The sequence below is a fragment of the Chelonoidis abingdonii genome, chromosome 10 (assembly GCF_003597395.2).
Source record: "Chelonoidis abingdonii isolate Lonesome George chromosome 10, CheloAbing_2.0, whole genome shotgun sequence".
Taxonomy (NCBI): domain Eukaryota; kingdom Metazoa; phylum Chordata; order Testudines; family Testudinidae; genus Chelonoidis; species Chelonoidis abingdonii.
Window position 1 is genome coordinate 21,208,809 of NC_133778.1, and position 13,853 is coordinate 21,222,661.

The window sequence follows — 13,853 nt, forward strand, 5'->3', positions numbered from 1 at the left end:
GCCTGGGAGGCAGGAGAAGTGAAGCAGCGATGGCGTGTTCGGGGAGGTGGGGGGGCAGGAGGGTGCTGCAGAGCAGAGGGTGGGGAGCTGCCATGGGGGGAGGAGGCGGAGCTGCTGCAGGGGGGGGGCCTCAGTGTGGAGGACAGGAGAGGGCACAAGGTGGAAGTTTTGCCTAGCGTACGAAACATCCTTGCACTGGCCCTGAGCCCCCTGCCTTCACTAGCAGGACCAAGTACTGATTTTGCCCCAGATCCCTAAGTGGCCCCCTCAAGGATTGAACTCACAACCCTGGGTTTAGCAGGCCGATGCTCAAACCACTGAGCTATCCCTCTCCCCTTGATGAAACATAGGAGCCTTGAGGATATAAAATAGAGAACAGAACCCACGTGGTTTGTCCTTTTTCCTCCCCTATCCATGCTGAAGGCAACGAGAATGCTGGAGCTGAGGAGATTGATCTCAAGGCTAACAGTGAAAGCCTGCGTATGAAAGACTGTAACCAACCTGCAGTATCCAGTGGGGTGAGAAAAACTGCTTAGTCAAGATATTGCCCCATCTAATAGGGTTGAGAATTTAGACTGTGACTAAAAGACTTATCTTTTATTTTCCTTTGGTAACTACTGACTTATTTATGATCACTTAAAAACCATTTTTTGTAATCTATAAACTTAGTCTAACGTTTATCCTTACCAGTGAGTTTGACTGAAGTGTTTGGTAAATCTGCTCAGGTTACAAAGGCTGGTGTACGTCCACTTTCCACTGATGAAGTGGTGAACCAATCAGTAAACCTGCATTGCTCAAGAAAAGGTCTTGACTCTTGAGCAGTGCAAGATGGTATATTCCGACGGTACAAGGCTGGGAGCTGGAGGGGAATTAGGCTGGTGCCTCTCTCTCTGTGATTCATGAGAAACTCTGGGAACAATCATGCAATCTGGCTGGATGTAGGTCTCCACATGCGGTTGTACTGAATGGTAAAAGCACCTGGAGGGGTTTGTTGCTTGTCTCCAGTAAGGCATTGTGAGAGACTTCTTGTCGAGGTGGTTTTATGATGTAGGCATAGCAGGAGAGTTAAATTGGCAGGAGGAGCACTGCAGTGTGTACACCGCCACAGTTGAGTTGACCTAAGCTGCCTTATGTTGACTTAACTGTGTAGAATAGACATGGCCTTAGTTTCCCAGATCTGAAGAAGAGCTCTGTGTAAGCTCAAAAGCTTGTCTCCCTCACCAACAGAAGCTGGTCTAATAAGAGCTATTACCTGACCCCCTTGTCTCTCTGTGAAAGATTCTTGGCATTGAGTGGAAAGTCATCATCACCAATGAAGAGATCTGAGAAATCACCAACAAGCAGCTCATTTCCACCAGAATCAGAAGGAAGCGCTGGACATATTTGGGCTGTATACACTAGATGCCAACACACAGACTCCCACATTAACTGTCAAGTGGAAACCAACTGGTGTGAGGAGATGAGGGTTTCCAAAAAAAAACTTTAAGAAGGAAGTCAATCTCAACACCACAGAGCAAATGGAAGTAGCAGCAAATGACAGAGAGGAATGGAAGAGACTGATTTCCCTGCTGTGTGCCAACATTGGCATGGAAAGGATGTTAAAAACAAACTAACCACCACCCACCGACCCACCCTCATAAATGAAAAATGATTTTTCTGATCTGTATTACCACTACCAGAAAACTTGTTGCCAAATCCTGGTCCCATTGAAGTCAAAACTGTATTGCAATTGACTTCAATGGGACCAGGATTTGGCCTTCAGGAATTATTTTTGCTTTCTGTGTAGGATAAGGTGAAGATGAAGATGAGACAGATTAGTGACCTAATCCTGTGATATGCCGAGTGCTTTCTGCAAGGGCTCAGTTCCCAGTGAAGTCTACAGGACCTGTAGTCACTCACCACCCTTCAGAAAATGTTCTGCATGTTGCAGTAGCAGGCCACTTAAAAGACAGTTACTCACCGTTGTAACTGTTGTTCTTCGAGATGTGTTGCTCATATCCATTCCAATTAGGTGTGTGTGCGCCGCGTTCTCGCTCGTCGGAAGATTTTTACCCTAGCAACACCCGGCGGGTCGGCTGGGCGCCCCCTGGCGTGGTGCCGCTATGGCACCGAATATATACCCCTGCCAACCCATCCGCTCCTCAGTTCCTTCTTGCCGGCTACTCCGACAGTGGGGAAGGAGGGTGGGTTTTGGAATGGATATGAGCAACACATCTCAAAGAACAACAACAGTTACAAAGGTGAGTAACCGTCTTTTCTTCGAGTGCTTCCTCATATCCATTCCAGTTAGGTGAATCCCAAGCCTTACCTAGGCCGTGGGGTCGGAAGAAACTGCAGAGTGCAAGACTGCCAAGCCAAAGGCTGCATCATCTCTGGATTGTTGTACCAGGGCATAATGAGAAGTAAACGTGTGTACCGAAGACCATGTAGCCACTCGACATATCTCCTGGATAGGCACTCGAGCTAGGAAGGCGGCCGACGAGGCCTGGGCTCTAGTCGAATGTGCAGTAACGTGGCCCGGAGAGGCGTGAGCAAGGTCATAGCAAGCCCGGATGCATGCCGTCACCCAGGACGAAATCCTCTGGGAAGAGACGGGTTGTCCTTTCATCCGGTCCGCCACCGCAACAAAGAGTTGGGGGCGTTTTACGGAAGGACCTCGTGCGGTCAATATAGAAGGCTAGCGCCCTACGGACGTCCAGCGAGTGCAACTGTTGGTCCCTACGTGATGCGTGGGGCTTGGGGAAGAAGACCGGAAGGAATATGTCCTGGTTAAGGTGAAAAGACGAAACCACCTTGGGGAGGAACGCAGGATGCGGGCGTAGCTGCACCTTGTCCTTGTGGAATATCGTGTAAGGCGGGTCCACCATTAGAGCCCGAAGCTCCGAGACTCTCCTAGCCGATGTAATGGCTACAAGGAACGCCGTTTTCCACGATAATATAGGAGGGAGCAGGTCGCCAAGGGCTCGAACGGGGGGCTGTAAGTCTTGCCAAAACAAATTGAGGTCCCAGGCAGGGGCGGGGCGTCGCACCAGGGAAAAAGGCGTTCCAACCCCTTGAGGAACCTCGAGACCATAGGGTGGAGAAAACGGAGTAAGCGCCTTCTCCGGGGTGGAAGGTAGAGATAGCCGCTAGGTGTACTCGCAAAGATGATAACGCGAGGCCCTGCTGCTTGAGATGCAAGAGGTAATCTAGTATCGCGGGGATGGGAACCCCGGTAGGTGCTGCATTCCGCCCTGACACCAGCAAGAGAACCGTTTCCACTTGGCCAAGTATGTAGCTCGAGTGGAGGGTTTCTGCTGCCCAGGAGTACCTCCTGCACCGGGGTAGAGCAGCGCAACTCTGCTTGAGTTAACCAAGCAGGAGCCATGCCGTAAGATGGAGGGATTGCAGGTCTGGGTGGAGAAGCCTGCCGTGGTCCTGCGTTATCAGGTCCTGATAGAGGGCAGGGTGATCGGGTTGGCTATCGAGTGGTCTAGCAACGTGGTGTACCAGTGTTGCCTGGGCCACGCGGGGCGATCAGAATCAGACGAGCCTGTCCCTGCGAAGTTTCACGAGAACCTTGTGCACCAACGGAAAGGGTGGGAAGGCGTAAAGCAGGTGGTTCGACCAAGACATTAGGAAGGCGTCGGATATCGAGCCGGGGCGAGGCCCTGGAAGGAGCAGAACCTCTGACACTTCCGGTTGCTGCGGGAGGCGAAGAGGTCTATGCGGGGAAAGCCCCACGTCTGGAAGATCGAATGAACTACGTCCGGGCGAAGTGACCACTCGTGGCCGAGAAATGACCTGCTGAGCTGGTCTGCTAGAGTGTTCTGGACTCCGGAAGGAAGGATGCCACTAGGTCTATAGAGTGGGCTATACAAAATTCCCACAGTTGGATCGCCTCCTGACAGAGGGGGAGAGAACGAGTCCCTCCCTGCTTGTTTATGTAGTGCATCGCGGTGGTGTTGTCCATGAGCACTAGAATGCAACGGTCCTGCAGATGATGAGGAAGGAAGGCCTGGCAGGCAAGGCGGACGCTCGTAACTCCCGAATGTTTATGTGCAACGTCAGCTCCTGGACAGACCAAAGGCCTTGCGTGCGACAATGCCTATGTGAGCTCCCCAGCCAAGAGACGACGCGTCTGTTGTTAGGGATACAGACGGTTGTCTCGGGTGGAACGGCATGCCTCCGCACACCAGGGAAGGTGTGTCAGCCACCAGCTGAGGGAGCCTAAGACACTCTGAGGAACCGTGACGACCATGTCTATGGCATCCCTGTGTGGGCGGTAAAATGGAGGCCAGCCAGACTTGAAGGGGACGAAGGCGAAGTTTGGCGTGCTTGGTCACGAAAGTGCACGCAGCCATATGGCGAGGAGGCTGAGGCAGGCACGGGCGAGGTCGTCGGGAAGGACTGAAGGCTTTCTATGGCGGCGACTATTGACCGAAACCGGGATAGCGGGAGGTAGGCTGTTGCGAGCGTGGAGTCTAGAACGGCTCCAATGAATTCGATTCTTTGAGTGGGCACTAGAGTGGACTTGCCTATATTGACCATGAGGCCCAATCGCTCGAATAGGTCCATGACGATGGCAACATGTCTGGAGACCTGAGCCTCGGAGGTCCTGCGGATGAGCCAGTCGTCTAGGTAGGGGAAAACGCAGATGCGCCGACGACGGAGGGAGGCGGCCACCACAGCCATACACTTCGTGAAGACGCGTGGGGCAGTGGAGAGGCCGAACGGGAGGACCGTAAATTGGTAGTGTCGATGATGTACCATAAACCGCAGGTACCGTCTGTGCGGAGGGATAAATGGAGATATGAAAGTATGCATCCTTCATGTCGAGAGCAGCGTACCAGTCTCCCGGATCCAGGGATGGGATGATGGTCCCCAGGACACCATGCGGAACTTCAATTTCTTTAGGAAGACGTTGAGACCGCGGAGGTCCAGGATGGGTCAGAGACCTCCTTTTGCCTTGGGGATTAAGAAGTATCGGAGTAAAACCCCTTGCCCCTGAACTCCTCCGGCACCTCCTCTATAGCTCCGATTTCGAGAGCGTGCGGATCTCCTGCGAGAGGAGTTGCTCGTGAGAGGGGTCCCTGAAGAGGGACGGGAGGAGGGGGGGTGGGAGGGAGGGGGCGAAAATAAACTGGAGGTGGTATCCAAACTCCACCGTGCGGAGGACCCAACGGTCTGATGTTAATTGGCCCACGCAGGAGGAAGGAGGAAAGACGATTGGAAAACTGGAGAGGATTCCGGAAAAGACTGGTGCTCTGCTCTGGTCGCACCTTCAAAAGTTTTGCTTTGGTCCCGCTGATGGTTTGGCGGGACCATTATTTTGGCCTTCTTGAGAGCCCGACTGCCGTCTGCGGTTCCCGCGACCCTGCCTCCTACTAAAGTCTTGTCGAGGTCGGGGGCGGGGGTAAGGGCGCTGTGGTTGGGCCCGGAAGGACCTGCGTTGGGTCTGCGGGGTATGCATCCCAAGGGAACGCATGATAATACGATTGTCTTTTAGACTCTGGAGTCTAGGGTCCGTTTTCTCTGAGAAAAGGCCCTGGCCCTCGAACGGAAGGTCCTGAATAGTATGTTGCAGCTCAGGGGGTAGACCCGAGACCTGCAACCACGAAATTCTCCGCATCATAATCCCGGACGCTACGGTTCTAGCCGCCGAGTCAGCAGCGTCAAGAAAGGCCTGTAGGGAAGTCCGAGCTACTTTCTTCCCTTCCTCCAGGAGGCTGTGAAATTCTGGCCGGGAGTCCTGTGGGATCAGTTCAGTGAACTTACCCATCGACTGCCAGGTATTATAATTGTACCTGCTGAGGAGGGCCTGCTGGTTAGCAACCCGCAGTTGAAGGCCCCCGGCGGAGTAGACCTTACGCCCCAGCAGATCCATCCGTCTAGCCTCCCGGATTTTGGGGCAGGGGCTTGTTGGCCATGACGCTCTCTCTCATTTACAGATTGCACGACCAGAGAGCACGGAGGAGGGTGGGTATAGAGATATTCATACCCTTTAGAGGGTACCATATATTTTCTTTCCACACCTCTGGCCGTAGGAGGGATAGATGCTGGAGACTGCCAAATAGTGTCTGCTTTGGCTTGGATGGATCGAATAAATGGCAGAGCCATGCGAGTCAGGGCATCTGCGGAAAATATATCTACGACCGGGTCCTCCACCTCCGGAACCTCCTTTACCGGCAGATTGATATTTAACGCATCTCACCGGAGAAGATCCTGGTGGGCTCGGAGGTCGATCGGGGGCAGGCCCGATGCTGTTGTACCGGCTGCTGCCTCATCTGGTGAGGACGACGATGACAGGCCCGGTACAAGTGGCTTGGGCTGGGGCTCCTGTTCCAGGGTAGCATTGGAGTCCGGGAGGACCTGAGGGTCCTGTGTCAAAGTCGAAATGACTGTATCTGCTGGAGGAGGACGGCTAATAGTGGCCTCCGGGCGGACCGAGATGTAACTGTGGGTTCGCCCTGGGCCTGGTGGTATGCCCAGGGCATCCAGAATGACCACTGCGGAGCTTGTTCTGTGCCCTGGGCCTCCGGGAGGACGCGTCTCTGTGGGTCCAAATCCCCATAGACAGCGCTGTCATCGCGGGAAGACCCCAATGGGTGTTGTGATGGTCATGGCGGAGCCGAGAGTCTGTGAGAGGGAACCCTGTGAGCCAGGTACCGGACATTGTGCCGCACCGGAGAACGGTACCGGGAGTCGTACCGCTGCCGAGAGGGAGACCGGGACCTGCGACCAGCGCGGTGCCGGGAGGTCGACCGGGATCGAGAAGGTCGGTGGTAAGAGCGACTGCGGTGGGAGCGGTGCCGGGAGCTGGACCACCGTGCGGAGTATCTGTCCGGAGATCGAGACCTGGAGCGGTGCCGCGAGTACGACCGGTACCGAGAAGGGGATCGGTACTGGGACTGCGAGCGACGCCTGGATCTGGACCAGCGATGAGAACGGGAACGGTGCCGGGATCTCGATCTTGAATGGTGCCTGCCGGCAGCTTCAGTGGAAGGTGGCCTGACCAGAGCAGGCTTTCCCACTGACGTAAGAACCCGCACCGGCGGTGCCGGGGGTTGAGGCAGGGTGGGCTCCATCAGAGCAGTAAGTTCCCTCGCCATCGAGAAGGTCTCTGGCGTAGTGGGAACGAGAAGCTCAACTGAGGCACTTGCCGGGGAGCTGTTGCGCATCGGACTCAACGGCTCTTGCGTGGCCGGAATCAACGGTGCTGATGCCACTGGTGCCACGGCAGGTGTTGGTGCCGGGCGACTTGGCTGTGGTTGGTGCTCAGACTGCGGTGGAAGAGTTGTAGCTGCGGGAGCTTCAGCCTGCTTGGCCCGCGGGGAGAAGGAGCGGTGCCGGGCTGCCTTCTGTGCCGGAGACGGCTGGGGCCGGGGTGTTCTGACGGTGCCGGCGTTCTCCGGTGCCGATGAAGCACTCCTCCCTGGCGCGGGCTGCGCGGCACTCAGTGCCGAGGCTGGAGGAGCGAGGGCTGCTTCCATTAGGAGCTGTTTTAAACGAGAGTCTCGCTCCTTTTTTGTCCGCGGTTTGAATGATTTACAAATGCGGCACTTATCAGTCAAATGAGATTCCCCCAGACACTTTAGGCAGCGGTCGTGGGGGTCTCCCGTTGGCATCGGCCGACGGCAGGCCGAGCACTGCTTGAAGCCCGGTGAGCCCGGCATGGGCCCGGGCCTGGGGAGAGGGGAAGGGCTAATCCCCAACCCTCTAAACTATATACACTAAGTATGTTAACAAAACTAATTACAACTATAAAACTATATACACAGAAAGTACAAGAACGGGTGAAGAGCTAGGTAAGTGGAGAAAGGCTCAGCTGTGCTCCACTGTTCCAACGACCGACACGAGGGGTAAGAAGCAACTGAGGAGCGGACGGGTCGGCAGGGGTATATATTCGGTGCCATAGTGGCGCTATGCCAGGGGGCGCCCAGCCGACCCGCCGGGTGTTGCTAGGGTAAAAATCTTCCGACGAGTGTGCACGCGGCACGCACACACCTAATTGGAATGGATATGAGCAAGCACTCAAAGAAGAACTTGTTATCATTAACACGTGTAACAAAAAGCAAATATTGCCTAATTCCGAGCCCAATCCAACACCTATTAGAGTCAATGGATAACCTCCTCTTGACTTCAGTGGATGCTGGAATGGATCCCTTAATGGAAAGTATTTTGGTGCAAGAAAAAGCTATCGCTAACATCTACAGCCAAGCATGCACATGGAAGTATTGGTACATACCTGTCCTATATCTACAGCTGGTTTATGCTGAAACAAGCATCCATGACAATGTCTGTTCTGATGTTCTGGTAAACAAATATAAACTGTTATGGGTACATACTTTACAAGCAATAAAAAGAGCAGGTTTTAAAGAATGCAAACACCATGCCATAAAATAATATTCCATGGTGACAGCAAAGTATTGCACATTTATTCTGAAGCACAGAAGCAAGCTTCAAAGGCCCTGGACTGACAAGGGATTAATCTGTTTGTTTGAAGTGGTTTTGGTGAACACTCATGAGCATATGGCAACTGAAATACAACATTAGCACCCTAGGCTGAGTTAAGGAGCAGGCTGAACATTAGCCCCAGAATGAACTTGTTGCTTGCTCTCTTGGTAGAAGCCCAAGGTTTGGACTGTGGTTAGCTAGTGCTTGTGTTAGGTTGTGAGTCTACAAGTGCTGCAAGGGGCATTGTGCCTGAAGAAGGAAATCAGACAAGTGGCCACTATGCTATACTTGAAGAAGGTATAGTGTCTGCTCCCACTGCACTGCTAACTGGTGGGAGAAGGTGTCTGGACATGAGTAGCACAAGGTATGGGGAGGAATAGCCCCATCCATGGTGCCAGACACTTCCAATGAGTTGTGAGAGGCATGGTAGTTGCCGCTCCTGAACATGCTTCCCTCAGTATCACTGGAGCCATTCTGGCTGTCTCCACATTACACAAAACCAATGCCCTTGGGAACTGCTCTTTGTCTGGTGCCCCTCTAAATTGCCCCCTTTATGTGGCAATGCCTTCGATTGCTTCAATAAAACCATGTGCAATAGGGGATCATTACTAATTAACTGGGCATATATTGTCGCACAGTTGGCCCTTGTGGGCAGGTTCAGTCTATCAGGTCTCACTTAAAAGCCACAAAATAAGGTGGTTTATTAATTTATTTATTATATTATATTAAACTGTTCTTTATCATCTTCTGTTCTATTGGACTTTCTCATCCTTAGTCTCATCAGTTAGCACCAGACCTTCTTTCTAGAATGTTAACAAACGAGACTGAGAATGACAGAGCCATTTAGAGTTATCTTGACACTGTCTTGAGAACATGCAATGAATGCCATTTCTCCCTTCTCAGCGAAAAAAGCAAGAGGAAAAATAACTACATCAGTGTAGCTCTGGAGGGAGGTATAGGAATCTAACCAATGTGTACATAAAGGCACCATTTACCTTGTGATCTCCTGTCAGACAGTCAATCTCCACTTCAGAACAAGCAGCTCCGAAAACAAAATATGGGAAAGCCTGGCCTTCCCCAGTGTCCCAGTTCATATTTCCCATATAGCCTCTGGTGGGAGTAAGAGCATCCTTCAGACCGAGTGAGCAATGGCATTTGATCTCCACCACCACCACCCTCTCAATTGCAGAGCAGATTATCATGGAAATTATGTGACAAGACCAGGTTAATATCCTGCTCCAAGCCAGCTGTTTTCACAGGCTGTGGTGAAGGCCTCAGTGTGCAGCACTGCTGTGTTTCTGCTGCACACAAGGAGACGGAGAGCCAGAAGGTGGCCCAAACTCCTAGTATCATGGAGCACACCTCAGGTAGGTTTTCTGTGTCCCATCATGGTGGGAGGCTGTGCAGAAAACTACACAGTCCCATCTTCCAAACACCTAGCACAGAGCAGGAGATGCAGCAGTGGCCAGTGAGCATGGCCTGGGGAGGAGACTTATTTTCCCCTGGCCCCTGCCATCGCCCAACATTCAGCCTGTTTATGTGAACTGTGTGCTAGGTGCAGGATTTGGCCTTCAATAGAGAAGGAAACAGGGAGAGTGGAAGGATTGGAGAGGCTGAGAGGGGAGACTCTTATCCTCATTTGACAAACCCCCAAGGTCCACATCGATGATCCTTGATGCCAGTAATTTCAGAAAGACTAACAGCATTCCTTACCTGAAGTAGCCAGTAGCTGAAAGACTCACACTTTGATCATAAGCTTCAGTAATCTGCAATAGGTACATTTAGTGTTAAAGGTGAATAGAAATTTAAGTAAAGCAATAAAAAATATTTTTTAAAAAGAAAAGTACCAGTGGGGAGCACTAGGATGCAGAATGGGACAGCAGAAACCCAAACAATAGAGAATGGAAGTTACTGCACTAAGCACGATTTTAAATCTGTTTCACTGCATCTGCTTTAGGGGGTTGTGCTGGTGTAACATTTTAAATAAGTTCATTTCTAACACAGACCAGGCCTAGTGACTTCCTGCTGGTGACAGAGGTAGTCAGCACCAGAGCCGGGATTAGAATTTAGGACTGTTCATTCTCAGTTCTCACTCTGCTAGACCATGCTACTCTCACTTGGACTTTAATTAATCAGAAAATGTTTATGCACATTGATACAAATCCATAACCCTACTAACTTCAGTGGAGTGGTTAGTTAATGAATTTAAATCAGAAAAAGTAATCTGATACACTCTATTTCAAACCAGTAAGGGAATGTGAAGGAACAATTCTCCCCCAAAGTATGTATGAGGAGCATTCTTTAACCTGTTAGCCCCACAGGGCAGGGAGTGTCTCTTTTCTAGATTTGTACAGCACCCAGCACAATGGGACCCTAATGCTGATGGGGGACTTCAGGCACTGCCATACTAGAAATATTTTCCGCTACTAATAATTTAGAAGCCTGAACAATCGTGCAGAACCAATTGCATCTTAGTTTAAAGAGAAGTGAGTTTTTATTAGGTATTTGTGTCATAGAGGGCAGATACTCAGGCACTTGCCAAGAAGATGAAGTAGGTGTGGTTAAAGCTGCATGGAAAGGCAGGTGAAAAAGGATTAGAAGGAAAGCTTTGGCGAAGAACAGCCTGAAGTCTATGCCAATGGTGCAGTAGTGATGCGCTGGGAAATGCTGCAGGAAGAGGAAGGAGAAAGCTGATCTTGGTGTAATGGACGCTAACAAGGTAGATGCATCCACAGCAGTGATGGAGAGGTGAAGTGGTATCCAGTGCAGGCCTAACTAGCGAAATCTATTCCAGGGGAGACGTACTTTGGATTGTAGCCCTCTGGTGAGGACTTCATTCTGCAATGGACAGAATGATGATGACATGATCTGGAGATTTTGGGAATGGTCATTATATGTCAGTACATCCATTAATAAATGTTTTGTCATCACTAAATAGAACAGCATGATTTTCACAGGGTTATATGTAGGAATGCAGTCACAGCTACCACCATCCCCATCCAAATAGTGCTGCATGGCCTTCCATTCCAGGACTGATTTCTGATGAATACTGCACAGCTGATGCATCTATGCTGCTATATACATAGACAACACTCCTCAGCTCCTATCCCATTCCTATATAATGCCAGGTTATTCCTGGCCCCTGTCTGGATACATAGGAGAGGACGGCACAAGGGCACCCCATGCAAGAGCCAGAGACTATTTCAGGAGTTTGCCAGTCATATCAGATGAGAGCAGGCTGCACAATCCATCCTGAGGCACGATCCCTCCTGAGCTCCCCCTCGGGCAATGGGCTCCACGTGGCTCCCTACTCAGGGGATGTTGCTAGATGCTGTAGTATAGCCCACAATTTATCAGCCCACATGTGGTTTTTTATAGTCATGTAAAAAGCAGCACTGACCCAGTCCTCCCATTTCCCTTCGGGGTTTTTATTAATGATGGGCTCCAGGCGTTTCCGAAGAATCTGACAAGCATTCTGGAGAGGAGAGAGGTGGGAAACAATGAACAGAGAAAAGAAGATGAATTCAACAGCAGCAGCAACAAAAACATCTGCTTTGAAATTTCAAAACACTATGGCCTTTAATATGCCAGGTATCTCTCCAGTCTGCCTCTACCCACTTTTGCTCCATGCTGCCTTTGACCAAAGGCTGTCCAAGGCGAGGTTGATTTGTGCCAGAGAGTCATTCTGAGGACCATCATTCTATTACCCTCATGAACATCTAAACCCCTCTTCTGTGTTCTGCTAGCTGGCCAGCCACAAAAGCAGTGCTTATCAATGAGCAGCACTGGTGCCTGTCTTGGTGAAACTAACCCATTTGCACACCCATGTTTAACTGAAGCCATCAGCAAGTAGAAGACAAAGAGCCTGACTCTGATCTCCTACTGATTTTACACCAATATAATTTCACTAGCTTTGGTCAATGTACAATAGTGCCAGCAGGAGCAGGCCCAAAGTACATAAAAAGGTAAAGGTGTTTCATTCTGACAGTAATCATTTCACCAGATGCACATGAAATATATCCTGGACTCTTATCAGCTTATGATTAAGTATCCATGGTGATACGAGGACCAGTCGATTCCTCTGACTAAATCCTGTGCAAGCATCTTTAGATCTGATACAGGAAAGCAGAGAGGAAAAAGTTGTGAGCTAGCACTAGTTCAGTACTTTGCCCTGCCTTAAACTGCTCAGGTGACAAACAAGCAAGAGAGACTCAGGCAAGGGTACTGATGTGCTGTATTAGAGGTGCTCAGAAACTACAATGATGAATAATGTGTAAATGTTCAGAGCAATATGCATTATTTGAAAGAAGCAATAAAGTAATAATTCATAAAAAATGTAACCTGGACTGCTTTTCCATTGACGTCTGAGCCAATCGATCCTGCTGTAACTATTGCATTAGGCACAGTTATTGTGCTTGTTTCACAAAAGTGTACATATGACAGTGGTACCTTCAGTTCACGGCTGGCAATCTGTAAGTAAAGTAAACAAAACGATATCCAGTTCCACTGAGAATAAATAGCATTGACTCAAGAAAAAGAGCATTAGCATTGCTATGTCTACACAAGATCAGGCTTGATAGGGGATGGCTAGTGTTACTTTGACAATGCCAATCACTGAAATCTTTTTCAACTGCTGTTTTTTTACAGATCTACCCTGATGACATGTATAATTGTCTTAATAAGAGGCGGAGACAGCTGGGAACAGTTAAATTATACTATTCTTCTATATCCTACACTTTCCTACCTTTTTCTTGGAGAAGGTGGTGGATATAGGGTGGGTTGGAGCATTTTTTGTCTCAGATCTTTTCCCAGATGAGCTGTTCTCTCTGACTTGACTTTTGTTGCATATGGAATATTTTGGGCCAGATCTTAAATATAATGTTTAGCTCTTTCTCTATTGGATTTGAACTCTCACCCTTCTTTCTGCCTAACTAAATCATTTGAAATTATTAGGTAAGTTCATATGCCCAATTTACAATGTGACATTGCATTGTCATAGATATACCTCATCAGCATACCTAATTTCAATCCCAAAGTTACCTACTTTCTACCTTGCATGGTGTCAAGTATCAGAGGGGTAGCCGTGTTAGTCTGGATATTTAAAAGCAGCAGAGAATCCTGTGGCACCTTATAGACTAACAGACGTTTGGGAGCATGAGCTTTCGTGGGTGAATACCCCACTCACGGTCAGATGCATGTAGTGGAAATTTCCAGGGGCAGGTATATATATGCAGCAAGCAAGCTAGAGATAACGAGGTTAGTTCAATCAGGGAGGATGAGGCCTGTTCTAGCAGCTGAGGTGTGAAAACCCAGAGGAGAAACTGGTTCTGTGTTGGCAAGCCATTCACAGTCTTTGTCAATCCTGAGCTGATGTGTCAAATTTGCAGATGAACTGAGGCTCAGCAGTTTCTCTTTGA

At 49.9% G+C, this 13,853-nt stretch overlaps 1 protein-coding gene across 1 annotated transcript in view; it reads right to left on the reverse strand.

The window, feature by feature from the left end:
* LOC116836083 (aldehyde oxidase 2-like) overlaps positions 1 to 13,853 on the reverse strand; it is a 127,133-nt gene that overhangs the window by 11,524 nt on the left and 101,756 nt on the right. The window contains 6 exon segments of the mRNA XM_075070025.1: positions 8,228 to 8,250; positions 8,253 to 8,292; positions 9,432 to 9,546; positions 10,150 to 10,202; positions 11,837 to 11,911; positions 12,778 to 12,906. Of these exon segments, the coding sequence (XP_074926126.1) occupies positions 8,228 to 8,250; positions 8,253 to 8,292; positions 9,432 to 9,546; positions 10,150 to 10,202; positions 11,837 to 11,911; positions 12,778 to 12,906 (435 nt within the window).